Source organism: Lynx canadensis, chromosome B3 (assembly GCF_007474595.2).
Source record: "Lynx canadensis isolate LIC74 chromosome B3, mLynCan4.pri.v2, whole genome shotgun sequence".
Classification (NCBI taxonomy): domain Eukaryota; kingdom Metazoa; phylum Chordata; class Mammalia; order Carnivora; family Felidae; genus Lynx; species Lynx canadensis.
The window spans coordinates 38613412-38632071 of record NC_044308.2 but is presented as its reverse complement, the minus strand read 5'-3'; the positions used below and the strand labels follow the sequence as shown (position 1 = coordinate 38632071).

The window sequence follows — 18660 nt, the reverse complement described above, 5'->3', positions numbered from 1 at the left end:
GGCAGGAACTGGGTGGTGAGAAGCGATAAGTGACCATAGAATTGGGGTACTGACGTTAGCACAGACAGAACTTCTCGAAGGACTGGGGAAAGAAAGGAGGTGATTCAAACAGGACCCTGAGGTCCATGGGAGAAATATTAGCCTTGACAATAAATATAATGTATTTTCTTTTTTTTTTTTTTTTTGATTTTTAAATGTTTATTTTTGAGAGAGACAGAGACAGAGCACGAGTGGGGGAGGGGCAGAGAGAGAGAAAGAGAGAGAGGGAGACAGACAGACTCTGAAGCAGGCTCCAGGCTCTGAGCCGTCAGCACAGAGCCCAGTGTGGGGCTTGAACTCACGAACCGTGAGGTATGACCTGAGGCAAAGTCAGACACTCACCCAACTGAGCCACCCAGGCGCCCCTGCATTTTCTTTTTTATGTGAGAAAAGCGAATGTGCTAGACTCTACCTTAGACTTAAGGTTGAGTTAAAAACATGTAAATTTGGTTTTATTTAGTGAGAGCCAACCATTCAAGGGAGTGTGCTGTCGACGTAGCACAGCCAGCATCAACACACCGTCCTCTTGCGGGTGGTGCCCTCTCTGATAGACTTACACCAAGAGGTGCGGTAACACTCAGTCTACGTGGTGGGGAGGGACCCTGACCACTTGTGTCAAAGTGAAGTCTCGTACCGAGTCATCACACTAATAGCAACGTCTCTGTGAAGCGTTACAACATCTCTGGATGGTCACCAAGGAAGACTCCATCGTCTGGGAGCTCACGACGGGGAAGCCCCAGAAGAATAGAAACGTCTCGGCTTTGCCCCCTCTGCTCACTTGGCATAGCCAGTGGGTTGGGGGAAAAGGGGACGTTTCCGTATGCGCTTTACACCTTGCCATTTTTACCTGCTTGTTTAAGTTTCTTATAAGTTTCAAATGTTTCAGAATGGGGAAAAGAACAAAAAACAAGACAAGAATGCACACGTAAGAGTTTTTTCTCTGCATTTACTGCAGGCCATTGTCTGTGGCAATGAGATACGCGTAAAGATAGGCAGAAGGCCACGCATGTGTGTGTGTGTGTTTGTGTGTGTGTGTGTGTGTGTGTGTGTACACGCGCAGAGAGAGAGGAGGAGATTCAAAAGTGCAAAGCAAGCATTCCGTGGTAGGAAGGGCCTCCCTAGGGTTCGTTTGGCGAGGCTTCACGGATTAGTGAGATGGTAGAAAACTAGCCCGTAACGTGAGGCTCGGGAAGGTAATGTTCATTCACCACCTCTTCAAAACCACACGCCAGCGGTTCCCACCCGGGACTGCTTGTAATACTACCGGAAGGGAGAACCATTACCTTCTGACCACGTTTCTCTTTTGCCTTTATTGAACGCAGAATTACCTGGACAATTTCTGGCCTGATTTAAAGGCCGCCCGCGAGCTTTGTGACTCCATCCTTCAGTCTCGACGGGAAAGAGAGAATGAGAGTCAGGAGAGCCACGGGAAGGAGTACGCAGAACATCTTCCCCTGGAAGTGTTGGAAGCCGGCATTAAATCGGGACGCTACATCCAGGTGAGGGTGGTCATGCGACGTCGGCGTCGGGACGGGCCAGTCTGTTTTCTTCTCGCCTTTACTGGCCTGCCACAGGCCTTTAATTTCAAAGGCCGTAAATAAAATGGGCATGAGTAAGCCAGGGCTGTCATTGTTGAAGATGGTTTCGGAGTCGTTCTTCCTGGGGACACCTTGCCATCTGGTTTGGTGCTACTCTGTAATCTTCTTAATTGGGTTACGTTTGAGCATCACACAAGTAGCCTTATAAGTGCCTCCAGTCTCTGGAAAAGAGCACATATTTTGCAATCAAGGTCTGGAAATTGGGCAAAATGGTGAAATTGGTGAAATTTGGCTTCTTCGCCCCTTTGCAATATTCCTGTGTCTTTCAAGGGCCCTTTTGTGGTCCCCCAGGACCCAGACCCCAGAAGCTGTTAAGCTGTCTTGAGAAGGAATCAGATAAAATTATTATTCAGATTTCAACAGTTTTACGTGTGTGTGTGTGTGTGTGTGTGTGTGTGTGTGTGTGTGGTGTTATCACATTGGTCAATTTGTGTATCTGCCACCACTATCCAGATACAAAATTGTTCTGTCATGAATTTTACATTTTTAACAAGCAGCTCAGTTTTTATGCAGGCCGAAGTTTGAGAATGCCATGCTGAAGTCCCGCCCTAAAGTTGTGGGTTTCTTTTGTTTTTTTTTTTTTCCTTTTGAGAGAGTGTGTGTGCTTGAGCAGGGAAGGGGTGGGGGGGGGGCTGTGGAGAGAGAGAAAGGAGAGAGAGAGAGAGAGAGAGAGAGAGAGAGAGAGAATGAATCCTAAGCAGGCTCCACACCTAGCCCAGAGCCCTACATGGGGCTCAGTCTCAGGACCCTGAGATCAGGACCTGAGCCAAAATCAAGAGTTGGACGCTTAACCAAGTGGCCACCCAGGCGCCCCTAGTATTTTAAGTGAGTATAACTAGAGTGGCTAATGCTTCCAACTTGATAGTAAAGTTTATGGCATTCCAGGGAGGATGTTTTGAGGAAGAAGATTTTTCAAAGACCCACTCATCACTTAGGTAAAATAGATCATGGCACTTCGAACACTTGGTACGGCCAAGAATAGTTCAGAATGATGGTATGTTCCCTGGAGAAAAGAAACCTTGGTGATGAATATTTTTTCCTAAAGGAAGGGATCACAGACCTTAAAAGAATATTTTGGGGATTTTCTTTAAATTTGTTTATTCATTTTGAGAGAGACCGAGCGAGTGGGGGAGGCAGAGAGAGAGAGAGGGAGAGAGAGAGAATCCCAAGCAGGCTCCGCACTGTCAGCATGGAGCCCAGTGTGCGGGCTTGAACTCACAAAACGTGAGACCATGACCTGAGCCGAAGCCAAGAGTCGGACACTTAACTAACCGACTGAACCGCCCCATATTTTGGGGATATTTTCATATACTTTTTGAAAACTGTACCTTAGGGGTAAAGCAAGCAGAAAAGAAATTTTTCAGTTGATTTTTATTGTGATTTTAGGGAATCCTGAATGTCAACAAACACAGGGCCCAGATAGAAGCTTTCGTTCGACTTCAAGGAGCCAGCTGCAAAGATTCAGGTTCAGTACACGCCTTACATAAACTTCCGCACTCTGTCTCTATTCTGATATTGCACAACGAAGAAAGTAAGGTTGAAACTGTCGTACCCTACCTGCCATGTTAGATATTCCTGCTCTGGGTGTGTTTTACCTGTCCTCTCGTGTTTTATCTATAGTTTCTGATTTTATTGTAGTCGGTTTTAAAAAATGAGAATAGCTGAGTTTTATTGAGTGCTCAGTCTACATCAGGTACTGTTCTAAGCACTTAACGGAGACACCTGTTATTGGCGAGGATGCACAAAGCTGCAAGTGAGGAAACTGTAATACAGAGAAGCAAAGTAACTTGCCCAAGATCACACACCCGGGAAGGGATGGGGCTGAATCTGCTGCTGAGGCAGTTTGACTAGGATGTTAAGACACTGTCCTGTGCTGCCTTATTGGAATCGTTTTATTTTGTTTTTAAAATTATTTATTTATCTTGAGAGAAACAGAATGAGCGGGGGAGGGGCAGAGAGGGAGAGGGAATCTCAAGCAGGCTCTGCACGGTCAGCATAGAGCCCGACGTGGGGCTTGAACTCACGAACTGTGACATCATGGCCTGAGCTGAAGTTAAGAGTCAGATGCTCAACCGACTGAGCCACCCAGGTGCCCCTGGAGTAATTTTTTAAAAGTGATGAAAATGAAGAAGGCGTGTAAATAAGTTGTATCGTAACAGAGTATAGTTCCAGGTCTTCAGGGACAGGGTAGAAAGCACCCCGGTAGTCAAGGGAGTGGGGCTGGGTTGAAGAAGAGGTGCCTTTCTCTGGCTTATGCTCGACACGGCTTTGACAGTAGCCGTGGTTCCTCGGCCGCCTGACCCCTCCCTGGCTGCGTGGCCCCTGTGGCTGTGTGACAGAGTTCCAGACCAGGCTTATGTAGTCTCATGCAGGGCACCGTCACCCACCTGAAAAGATGGTCCGACCTTAGAAAAGCATGTGACATAAAATGGCACAGTGGCAGTGTTTCTTCATTCCTAACTTGTGGAGCAAGGTTTGACTGCACCTTTGAGAGGAGAAAGCTTGGATTTGCAGGAACGCTTCCTTGTTTGGAAGGTGTCACGGGTGTGGCCTCCCCTGTGGCTTCATGGGGTTTCTGTGTCCCCGCCCAATCACAGGTTTGGCCAGTGACATCCTAATCCACGGCATGAAGGCTCGAAACCGCTCAATTCATGGAGACGTGGTAGTCGTAGAACTGCTCCCTAAAAATGAATGGAAAGGAAGAACCACGGCCCTGTGTGAGAATGACAGTGATGACAAGGCCTCGGGAGACCCCCCGAGCGAGCCCATGCCCACAGGTGAGCCCACCGGCTGGTCTCCCAGTTATCCATTCTTTCTGCGGAACATTTATCGTTCCAGAGATAGTGCAGTTACTATGGTACAAGATAGTTTCTTTCCCCCCCAGTACCAGTTTCCCCTCTCTGCAGATTTATTTTATTCTCTTCGGCATCCAAATATGCTGTACTATCTCTTAGAACAGAACAAAACCAAAAATCCTCTCAAGTCCGGATCCCCTCCAGCTACCGCCCTTTTCTCTGCTTCAGTTTATGGCAAGACTCAGTGAAACCCTTAGTCCTGCGTTCTCTCTGCTTCCTCTTCACCCGTTCTCTCCTGAAGCCGCTACATTCAGGGGCCCCCACCCCCCAAAAAACCTTGACCTCTGGTCAAGGACACCAGTGACCTCATTGCCAACAGCCCTCGGCACCCGTAACCGTCAGCAGCATTTGGCCAACAGATCACTGCCTCATCCTTGGCTTCTAGGTTCTTCTCCTCTCCTGCTGGCCACTCCTCCTTGGTCCTTTTGCTGGAGCTTTTCCGTCTTACGACCTCTGGGCTCCTCGCTGAATCTCCATCCGCCCCCTCTCCCTGGGGATCTCCTTCACTCCTCTGGCTTTATTTTTCCAGCCTAGAGACCAGACCCCCTTCTCAGCCTCCAGTGTTGTCTGTTTGGCATCTTCCCCTGGTGTCCGATGGGCATCTCACATGTAACGCGCCTAGTAACAGACTCCTGATTTCTGCCCCCAAACCTGCTCCTCCCCGAGTGTTCCCGTCTCCGCAAACGGCAGTTTCATTCTACACTTGGTCAACCCAGAGGTCCTGGGATTACCCTCGAGTTTTTCTTTCACACGTCAGCAAGTCCTGGCAGCTCTACTCCCAGACTCCACCTCTTCTCCCCTAACTGGGCCGCCAGAACCGCTTGACGCGATTTTCCCAGCCGCCTCCTCACTGGTCTCCCTGCCCCCACCCTGGTGCTCAAATGGCCTTTTCTCCATACGGGAGCCAGCCACGGGGATCCTTTTACTTAAATATTTATTATTATTATTATTATTATTATTATTATTATTTTTAATGTTTGTTTTTGAGAGAGCGAGTGAGAGAGAAAGTGCGAGAGGGGAAGGGACAGAGAGAGAGGGAGACACAGAATCCAAAGCAGGCTCCAGGCTCTGAACTGTCAGCACACAGCCCGACGCGGGGCTTGAACCCATGAACCATGAGATCATGAGCGGAAGTCGGATGCTTAAACAACTGAGCCACCCAGGCCCCCCACAAAGATCCTTTTAAAAGTCTTTGGGGCCTGTGTGTCTCTGCTCAAAGCTCTCCAGTGGCCATTTCCTGTTTCTCTCAAAATGAAATCCAAAGGCCATACCGTGGCCTACAGGGTCCTGCCAGCTTGGGCTGCCTTGTGTCACTGTCCTCGTCATCACTCTGTTCCAGCCACATTGACCAGCTTCGTACCACTGGAAATGAGCTTTCCCCAAACCTCCTCAGGCCAACCTCCCTCACTTCAAGTCTCTGCTCAGATGTCACTTTATTTAAAATAGTGGCCACTGCTGACCCTGTATTACTGTTGGTCACCTTACCCTACTTGATATCTTTCTGAGCAAACATCATTCCCTTCCCTGTATTTACTTCTTCTTGTCTGTTTCCCACCCCCACAGACACCCAGACTAGAGTGTCCACTGCAGAAAATCAAGGACTTTGTTCTGATGCTGCTACATTCCCTGCACCTAGAACAGGGCCTCATACCTGGTAGGGGCTCAATAAATATTTGTGGAAAGATAGCACTTTTGACTATTAAAATTTGTTTTTTCTTGACCGTAGTCCATGATGATTGAAAGTGCTACGTATCAGGCTTATGATTAGAATACTTTTCTGTATATAAGGTTGGCCCAAATGATGTTGGCTGGTGGGAAAATGCAAGAAAGGGAAAACGCACAGGAGAGGGCGTGAGTTGAAAAAAGTGAAGATTACTGGCTTTTCCCAACATACCTAAACTTGAGGTTGATAAGGGAAGGGCAAAGGAGAAAGTGGGACTGATGGATTCTAAATGTCACATTGGACCCCACAGTAGGGAGGGCATCCTGACAATGTTATAAAAAAAAGTGATCTTTCAAAAAAATTAGCAGGCATCTTAAGGCGAACGTTTAAGCATTTCTCGACTTGTGTGGGTGTGTGCTTGATACGAACGGGTCATTGTGTTTTCTGTTTTCTTCCTCACTGCCGAGCTAGTCAGCGCCTAGATAGGTGACATCTCACCAGTTAAGGCCTTCTTTTGTTTTGTTTTCCCAAAGGCAGAGTGGTGGGCATCCTTCAGAAGAACTGGCGGGATTACGTGGTGACATTTCCATCCAAAGAAGAGGTCCAATCTCAGGGCAAAAATGCTCAGAAAATCCTAGTTACGCCTTGGGATTACAGAATCCCCAAGATCCGAATTAGCACTCAGCAAGCAGAAACCCTCCAGGTAGCTGACATTGTACTTCTCCTGTTCCCCAGCTTTTGTGTTTGCCAGCTTTTGAGCTATCCCAGGAAACCCTGTCAATTCCTTTGCATAAGAAGGGATAAATTATTGGTGGCGTCTAGCATTTCGAGATCCAGGTTTTTTTTTTTAATTCTAAATATATAGAACCATCTGTTAAATAGTCCTTGGTTAATAAATGAAGGCCAGAGAGAAACTGCCCTAGAAAGAGCTGTGTAGGACAGCTACAGAGTGCATACATTATCCAGCTGTCCAACACAGAAACTTTCAATAGATATGCTTTGCCAACACTAACAAGCTTTCTTCCAGCAAGTGATATAGAAATACGATCACTCTGCCCTGGAGGGATGATATAGTGATACTTCACCGAATCGATTATCCATAAAGGAATATAGCACTGGGGAGAAGACATACACGAGAAAGTTAGAAATTAGCCTGTACTGTGGCGAAGCGTATAGGCATCGTCCAATTTGATATCTGCAATTTGATATGTGCAGTTTGTAAATGAGACACCGAAGCAGGACGTCCCCAACCAGTAACTGGGTCGTCGTATACCTTTTGCATCTCTTAAAGCCTTCCGCGGGCTGAGGCCAAGCGTAACCACTGCTTTCCAGACCCGTGGGTTTGCTGAAATTTGAGAGCTTGTGGGGTTCAGTTCACGCTGATACCTCCTTCCCCACTAACAGATGTCTTTAAACATTAGAGAGTAACTTCAAAGAAAGTAGGATGTATCTCCCATGCTCCCACAATTGAGATTTTGTTTTGAAATTGAATTTGCACTATGCACAGTGAGGTTTTCCTCTGTGTTGTGAATGTTGACTAGAATGTGTTACAATTGGCTTTCTTTTTTTTTTTTAAAGTTTATTTATTGGGGCGCCTGGGTGGCGCAGTCGGTTCAGCGTCCGACTTCAGCCAGGTCACGATCTCGCGGTCCGTGAGTTCGAGCCCCGCGTCAGGCTCTGGGCTGATGGCTCGGAGCCTGGAGCCTGTTTCCGATTCTGTGTCTCCCTCTCTCTCTGCCCCTCCCCCGTTCATGCTCTGTCTCTCTCTGTCCCAAAAATAAATAAAAAACGTTGAAAAAAAAAATTAAAGTTTATTTATTATATTTTGAGAGAGCCTGCATGAGAGCAGGGGAGGGGCAGAGAGAGAGAATCCCAAGCAGGCTCCTCACTGCCAGTGCAGAGCCCAACATGGGGCTCGATCCGACGAACTGTGAGATCATGACCTAAGTCAAAACCAAGAGTCAGACTCGTGTCTGAGCCACCCAGGCACCCCACAATTGGCTTTCTTTAACAGAATAAAATTTCCAGCCTACTTATTTGATGGAGAGAGGTATTGCCTTCCTCCAAAGCATCGGGCCAGGCATTTACATAACCATCTGGCAATTTAGTAAAACAGCAAGAAGGAAAACAAAACACAAAACCCACTGTTAAATCGGCCACTCTTTTTGGAGCTGGGTGCTGTTTATCTCTTGTTTGTTTGGTGCTTCTCATTGACCCACTTAATTCCCGCTGCTGGGCTAGTGGATTTTTTTTCTCTTTTTCATGCAGGACTTCAGGGTAGTTGTGCGCATCGACTCCTGGGAGTCAACATCCGTGTATCCAAATGGACATTTTGTGCGTGTGTTAGGAAGAATCGGGGATCTGGAAGGGGAAATTGCAACCATCTTGGTGGAAAACAGTATTTCGGTGGTCCCTTTCTCCGAAGCTCAGGTCAGGTTTCCCCGAGTCCTTTGGTCTGGTGAAAGACATTCCATACAGTTTCTTTTTGCATTCGTTCGTTGTTTGGTCATTAAGAAGAAAAATCGCTGTACTGGGTAACCACTCACGAAAGCCACAGATAATAATCTCACTCTTCTGTATTCTGTGTTTGGACCAGACTGAAGTCAGTTTCAAGCGCATAGTTCATTTCCTAGGGCCTCACAGCTCTCAAAGTTTTACATTTTCCAACTGTGCTTAAAAATGGTATGTCAGTATCATATTGTCAGTACGTATCTATCCCCAGCAGTCACGAGGGTCCCCAGTTACAGATCCTACTGGGCTCCACTGCCTGTCCTAATCATTCAACCAGAGACCTGCACAGAGCTGCGGGAGGCGGCTTCTTGTGTTCTATACATTTCTGACCCGTGGGTCAAAAAAGCATGCTCCTGAAACAGTTTCTGTAACCTTGGCAGAAAACACAAATTCAATAAACATTAAACATTAGTTATTTCCATCACTTTATGATCTCATAAAATCCTCATAAATCTTGTTTATTATTTTTGCATAACTATATTCATAGTGCGTCCATGCTATTTTCTGTTCTGTGTCTTTCACTTAAAATTATTTCTGTGTATTGCCATAGCTACTTCTTAGTAAAGGTTATGGCACTTGATTGTGTATTGATGTACTCTGGTTTGTTTAAGTCTTCCTCAATTGCTGGGCCTTGGGCTGTTTAATTTTTCAGTAGTATAAAAAAAAAAAACTCTACTTCAAACAATTTTACCAACATTGCTCTTTTTTTTTTCTTTTTCATCATTTTTCTTGAGACGTAATCCTTAAAGTAAGATTATCAAGTCAAAGGGCATTAAAAATTTAAGTGGCTTTTCTTATGTATCAGTAGATCGTTCTCGAGAAAAATTGGACCAGTTTGCATTGCCATCAAGAGTGGATGGGTGTTCTTATTTTCATTACAGTTTTTGACAGAACAGTAGCTATAATAGTAAAATATCTTGGAATATTTTACATTATTAAATTTTTATGTTTAACATTAGTTTCTTGAAATTATTTGTTGACTTGCTTTGACAGCTCTTAGTGAAAATGTTAGAATAAAATAAAGCATGGGTTAGACTTCATGGGACTAGAATTTTCTCTTCTCATTTAGCCTACTTAACTGCAAATTGATGGCCTAAACAAGTAATAATGGAGAGACAATGCCCTAGATTGGTCCTGCTTAAATTATCTTTAAGGAATAGGCTTTTAGTATTTGGGACACGTTGATTCTTTTTTTTCAGGGCTTGAATTGAATTAAAAGCTCAACTGCATTTAAACAAATGAATCATCTGAAAATGGGTAGAGGTTGTGCTCTTGATAAGCCTCTGTTTATCCTCGATCTGACCTCCATAACTAAAGAAGCTGCCGGAAACAGGCACATTTCCTGACAGACTGTAAGGGTCCGCAGGGGCAGGAGACTGTGTCTTTCTTCTTGGCTCCTGCCCTTTCCAGAGCCTCGCACAGTTCCTGACACACATCAGGCACCTGATAAATAATTCTTGATCCAAAGAAGCAAATGCAGGTTAATTGCAAAAGGTAATAGGGAATGAATGGGACTTCTAGGAGGTGGCAGTGAGACTCTTCGAGAGCCCAGAATCTCCTAGGAAACTCAGGGTGTGTGAACTGCCGAATATCTGACTCTTGTTGGACAGATGTGTGAGATGCCAGTAAACACACCAGGAAATCCCTGGAAGGTGAGTCCTGAAGAGGAACGAGAACGTCAAGACTTGAGGAAAACCCATCTTGTATTCAGCATTGACCCGAAAGGCTGTGAAGATGTGGATGACACACTCTCCGTCAGAACCTTAGATAATGGCCACTTGGAACTTGGGGTCCACATTGCAGATGTGACACACTTTGTGGCACCAAATTCGTATATTGACATCGAAGCCAGAACAAGGTAATGCTGTTTGAAATGAACACTATGATTATGTGTGTGTGGCTGTAACATATTCGTACCTCTCCACTCCCAGATTTTCAAAACGAACATTTCACAATTCTGTGCAATTCTGCAGATCCCTCGTAGGGGGAGAAAAATTGAGGTCCACTCCCCTTTCCCTTTAGAGAAATAGTACCTTGATCCATTTACCTTTCCTTTTTTTCAACAGAACCTTTCACACATTTCCTCCTAAATTGCAATGAGCTAAATGTTTCAGGTAGGAATACCTTTTTATATGATCTACTGGATCATTACACTCCAATTCTTCTTAGATAAGTAAGATTCATGCCACTTTTTCCTTTTCCTATCAGTGGAAGAACATTCAGCCCGAGGCAGTACCCCTTAGAAAAGTGGGGGCACGGGAATAGCTTTATTACCCAGTCGGCTGCACTTTATGAAAAAGCAAGCCTTGGGGGATTTGCACTGAGGATTTGGCCATTTCCCTCCCCGTGGCCCCTGCAGTCAGCACTTCTGCCTCTCGCTGCTGAAGGTCACGCACCCACACGTGTGTCGTTCACAGGGCCACCACTTACTATTTAGCAGACCGGCGCTATGACATGCTGCCCTCCACGCTCAGCGCCGATTTGTGCTCTCTTCTGGGAGGCGTTGATAGGTGAGTTTGTTCATAGTTTGTTGTGTTTTTTTTGTTTTTGTAATCTCCAGAGTTTGTCCTGGCTCTTCTGTGATGCCCAGTTCTCTTGCTTCTGGCCTTTCTCTTCTTTCTAATGTGCTCTACCCCCTGCTCCCCACCCCTGTTGTCCCCCTGTACCCTCCCGCACCCGCTTAGTTTTAGGCAGATTTATTCTCTAGCCTTCCCTTCCCTTCCTCTCATCTTTTCCGTTTATCTAACTGTGAGGCGGCTTCTACCTCTGTTGTTGGCTTTTTAAACTCAGCTAAAGTCTGGGAAGAAACGCATACGACTGGGGCACCTGGGTGGCTCAGTCGGTTAAGAGTCCAACTTCGGCTCAGGTCATGATCTCACAGTTTGTGAGTTTGAGCCCCGTGTCGGGCTCTGTGCTGACGTCAAGCTCAGAGCCTGGAGCCTGCTTTGGAATCTGTGACTCCCTCTCTCTCTGTCCCCTCCCCGCTCATGCTCTGTCTCTCAAAAAATAAATGTTAAAAAAAAAAGAAACGCATACGACTTTGTGCATACATATTCCCTGGTTGAGGCTATTTTGCATGACGATCATGAACTGTAGGGAGTTGTTTATCTGTTATAGTTAATGTTTATAGTTAATATAATGTCTTTGAATATGTAATAAAACCAAAATCCGTAGGTTCCAAAAGATATTTAACGAAAGGCTCCCTTCTACCATTTTCCCCCAGCTACCAATTTCTTCTGTGGTTTTCTAGATATAATGCACATACATGCAAATGTGGACGTGTGGTCTCTCTTCTATGCACAAAGGGTGACATTGTGTGTGTGTGTGATATATATACACTGTTCAGCACCTTGGTTTTTTTTCTCTTAAAAATGTATCTTGGAGATCATTCCATATTAATAACAATTGCTTATCTATGGACATTTGGATTGTTTTCAGTCTTGCTATTACAAACTGTACTGAATTACATGAAACATAAATCATTTCACATTTTTAAAATTACAGTATCTGGAAGATAAATTTCTACAAGTGGAATTTCTGTGTCAAAGGGTATATGCATGTGTGTTTAGAGAGATGTAATCAAATTGCCCTCCTTAAAGGTTAAACCAATTATATTCCCACCATGACCGTGTGAGAATGCTTATTTCCCTAAAGCCTTGCCAACACAGTATGTTGTATTTTTTTTTATCTTTGCCAATCTTAATAGATGAAAATGGTATCTTAGGGGCACATGGTGGCTCAGTTGGTTAAGCATCTGACTTCAGGTCATGACCTCATGGTTTGTGAGTTCGAGCCCCGCATTGGACTCTCTGGGCCCACTTTGGATCCTCTGTCCCTTTCTCTCTGCCCCTCCACTGCTGGTTCTTTCTCTCAAAATAGGTAAATACACTTTTAAGAAAAAGAAAGAAAATGATATGTGGTTTTAACTTGCATTTTTCCTATTATGAGTACAGTTAAACATATTTGTGTATGTTTAACAGTCATTTATGTATTTTTTTCTGTGAACTATTTAATGTTCCTTTCCCATTTTTTTTTTTAGTTATCTATTAGTAATTGATTTATAAGAATTCTTCACAGGGGCCCCCGGGTGGCTCAGTCGGTTAAGTGTCCGACTTCAGCTCAGGTCATGATCTCACAGTTCGTGAGTTCAAGCCCCACGTCGGGCTCTATGCTGACAGCTCAGAACCTGCTTCAGATTCTGTGTCTCCCTCTTTCTCTACCCCTCCCCCCTCACACTCTGTCTCAAAAATAAACATCAAAAAAAATTAAAAAGAATTCTTTAAATATTAGGAAATTTAGCCTTTTGTTTTTTATATGTTGCATGATTTTTTTTTAAGTTTATTTTGAGAGAGACAGCGTGAGTGGGGGAGGGGCAAAGAGAGAAAGACCAAGAATCCCAAGCAGGCTCCACACTGTCAGCACAGAGCCCCAAGTGGGGCTTGAACTCAAGAAACCATGAGGTTATGACCTAAGTGGAAACCAAGAGTCGGACACTTAACTGATTGAGCCACCCAGGTGCCCCTATTGCATAGGTTTTTAAGTAGAGTGATTTGGTGGCAAAGCAGTTCTTTACTAAACCTGTCAAGATACATTTATTTTTAAAAAAAAATTTTTTTTTTAACATTTATTTATTTTTGACACAGAGAGAGACAGAGCATGAATGGGGGAGGGGCAGAGAGAGAGGGAGACACAGAATCGGAAGCAGGCTCCAGGCTCTGAGCCATCAGCCCGGAGCCTGACGTGGGCTCGAACTCACGGACCGCGAGATCGTGACCTGAGCCGAAGTCGGATGCTCAACCGACTGAGCCACCCAGGCGCCCTAAACCTGTCAAGATACATTTAGAGTCTAGTTCTACTTACCCCAAAAATGGAAGAATTGAGGGTACCTGGGTGGCTCCGTCGGTTAACCCTCTGACTTCCACTCAGATCATGATCTCACAGTTCATGGGTTCGAGCCCCGCGTCTGGCTCTGTGCTGACAGGTCGGAGCCTGGAGCCTGCTTCGGATTACGTGTCTCCCTCTCTCTGCCCCTCCCCCGCTCACGCTCTGTCTCTCAAAAAATAAACATTAAACACATTTTTTTATTAAAAAAAATGGAAGAATTGAATAATGATGTCAGCATTACTGGTTTTGTAGGTATGCTGTAAGTGTCATATGGGAATTGGATAAAACCTCCTATGAAATTAAGAAAGTGTGGTATGGCAGAACCATTATTCGATCAGCATACAAACTGTTCTATGAAGCAGCCCAGGAACTGCTGGACGGAAACTTCAACATTGTCGATGATATCCCAGAATTCAGAGACCTGGATGAGAAGACCAGACAAGCCAGGCTAGAGGAGCTAGCGTGGGCCATTGGAAAGTTGACTGACATTGCACGCCACGTCCGAGCTAAACGAGACGGTTGTGGCGCCCTGGAACTGGAAGGGATAGAGGTTCGTGTTCAGCTGGATGAGAAAAAGAACATTCATGACCTCATCCCCAAGCAGCCCCTGGAGGTCCATGAGACGGTGGCTGAATGCATGATCCTGGCCAACCACTGGGTAGCCAAGAAGATCTGGGAGAGCTTCCCGCATCAGGCCTTGTTACGCCAACACCCTCCTCCACACCAGGAGTTTTTTTCTGAACTGCGAGAATGTGCTAAAGCAAAAGGCTTCTTCATAGATACACGGTAATTCCTCTTTTGAGGGGGCAGAGGGAAGGGAGTACCGTGCACCGATTTTACTGTAGTTCTTAAAATGCGACAGCCAGATCTTTGCCCCAAAATAGAAAACTTGTTAGCTTTTTTTCATTTACTATACAATGTAGGTATAGAGATTAAAATTAAAACAAGTTTATTTAGGCATAATGTTGATCCACTACAATTCATAATGCAGAAGTAAGGAGCCTGGTTTAATTTCATCTGCCCCTTAGGCAAATACTAAGAAGTAATCCCATGGATTTCAGTACTTTAAAAATGCACCAGATCTTTGAGGCAATATCCTAAAACACCACACCAATGGTAAATTTATATCATCACTTCATAGAATGAGACATTTTTACTGCCCCCCTCCAGGATAAAAGATTTTCCCTTTGAAAATGATGTATTGGGGTGCCTGCCGGGCCCAATCAGTAGAGCATGCAACTCTCGATCTCAAGGTCACGAGTTTAAGCCCGATGCTGGGTTTACTTCAAAACAAAAATAGCTAACGGCTACATTAAAAAAAAAAAAAAAGATGTAAGATGTATAGAGGATTTTTTTTTCAATATTTTGTTTCAAGTAATAGATTAGTGCTAATTAAAATAGCATTTATCAAAATGATTTTTTTTTTTTTTGCACCTATGTCTGTGATAGTATCTTTTGTTGGTTTGTTCGGTGGATGGGCGAGCTGTGTTTGGGGGCCAGGCATACTCGGTGTAAGTGCTTTCGGACATCTTGTGTCATTTGTAGTTTACCGATAGGGAATTACAGCTGCTGAGGGTAAGTGACTTACCTGTAGATCACCAGTTACTTAAGGAAGAATCTGGCTTTGAATCCACATCTGTCATACTTGAAGGCTCTCACTAGCCTGTACTCTCTTGATGCTCCTGTTTATCATTTTCTGCCTTTCTTCCCTCCGGTTCTTGGTGGGCTGCCCTATAGAAGTGAATTATGTGCTACATTGTGAATTGCATTTTTTAATATAATTCTTTATTTCCTGGGTTTTAAAAATTATTTGGGTAAATAGAGTACTTCCTGTTTCTTTTTCTCTTTCTAAAAAAAAGGAAAATAATTTAGGTTTCTTTTACTTGTACACCTCAGGTTTAGTTTAGTTTTGTTTTCTAACTCCCTCTGGCTCCATAATTCTTGATTTTCAAAAACTCCACCCTTTGATCTGTAAGGGATGTTTAAGGTTAAGGGTCTTAGGAATTCATTTCAAGAAGTATTTGATCACCTCCAATGTGCTGGGCATTAACTTAACCACATAGGTATCAGTACATTACTCTTAAAAAGTGTATTTAAATTTATATACTTGCTGTGTTTAAACCTTAAAAGCAAACTAGATTTCTATAACTGAAAAGAGTTGCTTCTAAAACGTATCCAAAATAAACTTAGTTTCTTCTGAGTGACAAGTGAAGGATGTCCCACAGAGTATTAACTTGTAAATTATCGCCTGAGACTAAATAAAAGTTTTTCCGTTTTTTTTGTCAGGTCCAATAAAACACTGGCTGATTCTCTGGATAACGCGAATGACCCCAACGATCCCATTGTAAACAGGTTGCTGCGATCGATGGCCACGCAGGCGATGTCTAATGCACTGTATTTCTCCACTGGGTCGTGTGCAGAGGAAGAGTTCCATCATTATGGTGAATGATAGCATTTTCTTTTGTGTGGCCATAACCTTGAGTGAGTCATTTAAAAGTATGTCTTTTTGTTGATTTCCATCTTTTGGTTTCCTTTTGAAGGCCTTGCATTGGATAAATATACTCACTTTACTTCTCCAATAAGAAGATACTCAGATATCGTAGTACACCGATTGTTAATGGCGGCCATCGCAAAAGATAAGAAAATGGAAATTAAGGACAATTTGTTCAGCAACAAAGATCTTGAGGAATTATGCAGACATATCAACAACAGAAACCGAGTAAGACAGGATTTTAAGTTCTCTTACCCATCATCTCTTTCACTAGGGGAATATCAGCTTCATTTTGTAGTGGAATGAAGTACCATATATTCTAGCAAGTTAAATGCTAGCATTATTCTAACCAATGAAATAACATGAAAAATCGTAACGTTTCTTACATAGCTCTCAATACATTTATAAACAAACGCTCTGAAGTAACAATGTGTGTTTAGGAGATTTAACGATAGGTTATTTTCCCCAAATATCTGAAAAATATTTGTATTAATAATTTTCTAGAATATAGCCTTTTTAGAGACATCTTTGCTGTGGGAGTATAAATTCCATGTTTCACCCGGGAATGTCAACATGCTTTGGGTTATGCTTCTTCTTCCAGGCAGCACAGCATTCTCAGAAACAGTCCACTGAGCTCTTCCAGTGCATGTATTTTAAAGACAAGGACCCAGAAAATGAGGAGCGTTGCATATCTGATGGGGTCATATATTCAATTAGAACAAATGGTGTGCTTCTATTTATACCAAGGTATGTTACATCTAACACAATAGTTGTTAAGAAATCATGTAGAATGTAAACAGTCCATTAGTTATGATTAAAATAGCTATATGAACTATTTATAGGTACATGATATAATAGATGTACATGATGTAATAGAATAATGCACTACATAAGTATAAAGATTAGAATCTAGTACATCTGTTATCAGTGTGCAGATAGGATTTTACTTTCTTATTGAGCAAAATACTTCTCCACCTGCTCAGTGAAATATTTGGAGGTAAATGAGAGGAAAAGTTGTTTTTAATCTAGAAGAGAAACTAACATTCTAGATTAAGTATATAAGATTTGTATACTAAGAATACATTATCTCTGGATTTTTACTCTGGCCATGATTCATTCAGGTTTGGGATTAAAGGTGCTGCTTACCTAAAAAATAAAGATGGTTTGGTGATCTCCTGCGGCCCAGATGGCCGTTCTGAATGGAAACCAGGATCCCTGCAGCGATTTCAAAACAAAATCACCTCAACCACAACAGGAGGGGAATCTGTTATGTTCCATTTGTTTGACCACGTAACAGTAAGTCCGTATCTACATTAAGCCTTGCTTTGAATGTAAAGTATAAAGAATGTGATCTGGTAATAAGCATCTTTCTCCTCTGTGATAGGTGAGAATATCTGTACAGGCCTCCCGCTGCCATTCTGATACAATCAGGCTCGAAATAATAAGCAACAAACCGTACGTGTCACCAGATACAGAACTATTTCATCAGAGCTCCCTCTTGCTAAAGAGTGATTTAGTGAAAGAAGTAACCAGATCTGTGGAGGAAGCTCAGCTTGCCCAAGAAGTCAAAGTAAACGTCATCCAGGAAGATTATCAAAAATACTGCCAAACAAAGGGAAGAAGCCTGTACATGCTTCTAGAAGAGATAAGGGACCTAGCTCTTCTGGATGTTTCAAACAGTTATGGAATGTGAGATATTCTCCTTACTTCATTAAAAGAGCTGTTTTGTGAATGTTTTACCTTCTTTTTAACATTAACATCCAATGTTCTGTGTCACCTAATGTACTAGTCAACTGGAAATGGGTAGATCACAAATGCACAAAACGTTTTCTCATCATTATTAATTACAGCTTCGTTAAAGTGCAATTAGGTCACTGTGGAAACGGATTTTTCAGAAATGAACACATCGTGAATGGTGGCTCTGTAAGTCCGATTGCCAGTCTCTTTTTAATAAACCCAGCATTGATTTTTGATTAGCTTGTCTCAAATCCATTCTTTCAAAATAAGTTAATTTTCCTAGTAACTGCCACACTGGGCCATTTGGGTCATAGACCCCTCTGACATCTGTCAGGCTAACTTTCCGGTTGCCTTCAGATAAGACCTAGTTTGAATTAATGTTAAAAAAAAAAAAAAAAAAAAAAAAAAACATTTAAAAATATAAATACATAAGTGCCCCTGGGTGGCTCAGTCGGTTAAGCGTCTGACTTCAGTTTGGGTCATGATCTCAGTTCAGGAGCCGCGTACCGGGCTCTGTGCTGACAGCTCAGAGCCTGGAGCCTGCTTTGAATTCTATGTCTCCCTTTCTCTCTGCCCCTTCCCCACTTGAACTCTCTCAAACTCAAAAAATAAACATTAAAAAAAATTTTTTTAGGGGTACCTGGATGGCTCAGTTAGTTAAGTGGCCGACTCTTGATTTCAGCTCAGGTCATGATCTCAGTTTGTGATACAGAGGAGCCCTGCATGGGGCTCTGCCCTTACAGCATGGGGCCTGCTTGGGATTCTCTCCCACACCTCTCTGTGCCCCTCCCCAGCTCATGCTCTCTCAAAATGAATAAACTTAAAAAAAAAAATCATAAACTTGGTTATCAACATGGTACCTTATCTGTAACTTACCCCTCT

General features: G+C 43.4%; 1 protein-coding gene across 3 annotated transcripts in view; it reads left to right on the top strand.

Moving 5' to 3' along the window:
* Positions 1-18017, top strand: part of DIS3L (DIS3 like exosome 3'-5' exoribonuclease) — a 34283-nt gene extending 16266 nt beyond the window's left edge. For 2 of the 3 annotated variants that reach the window (XM_030317880.2, XM_030317881.1), the window contains exons 5-17: positions 1362-1538; positions 3024-3102; positions 4235-4414; positions 6689-6858; positions 8424-8585; positions 10277-10524; positions 11084-11176; positions 13803-14336; positions 15837-15991; positions 16091-16269; positions 16643-16788; positions 17163-17337; positions 17426-18017. In XM_030317880.2, coding sequence (XP_030173740.1) covers positions 1362-1538; positions 3024-3102; positions 4235-4414; positions 6689-6858; positions 8424-8585; positions 10277-10524; positions 11084-11176; positions 13803-14336; positions 15837-15991; positions 16091-16269; positions 16643-16788; positions 17163-17337; positions 17426-17734 — 2607 coding nt within the window. In that variant the 3' untranslated portion in view covers positions 17735-18017. Of the gene's footprint in view, positions 1-1361; positions 1539-3023; positions 3103-4234; positions 4415-6688; positions 6859-8423; positions 8586-10276; positions 10525-11083; positions 11177-13802; positions 14337-15836; positions 15992-16090; positions 16270-16642; positions 16789-17162; positions 17338-17425 lie in introns of those variants that run through there. The other variant, XM_030317882.1, reaches the window with a different exon arrangement.
* Positions 18018-18660: the final 643 nt, after the last annotated feature.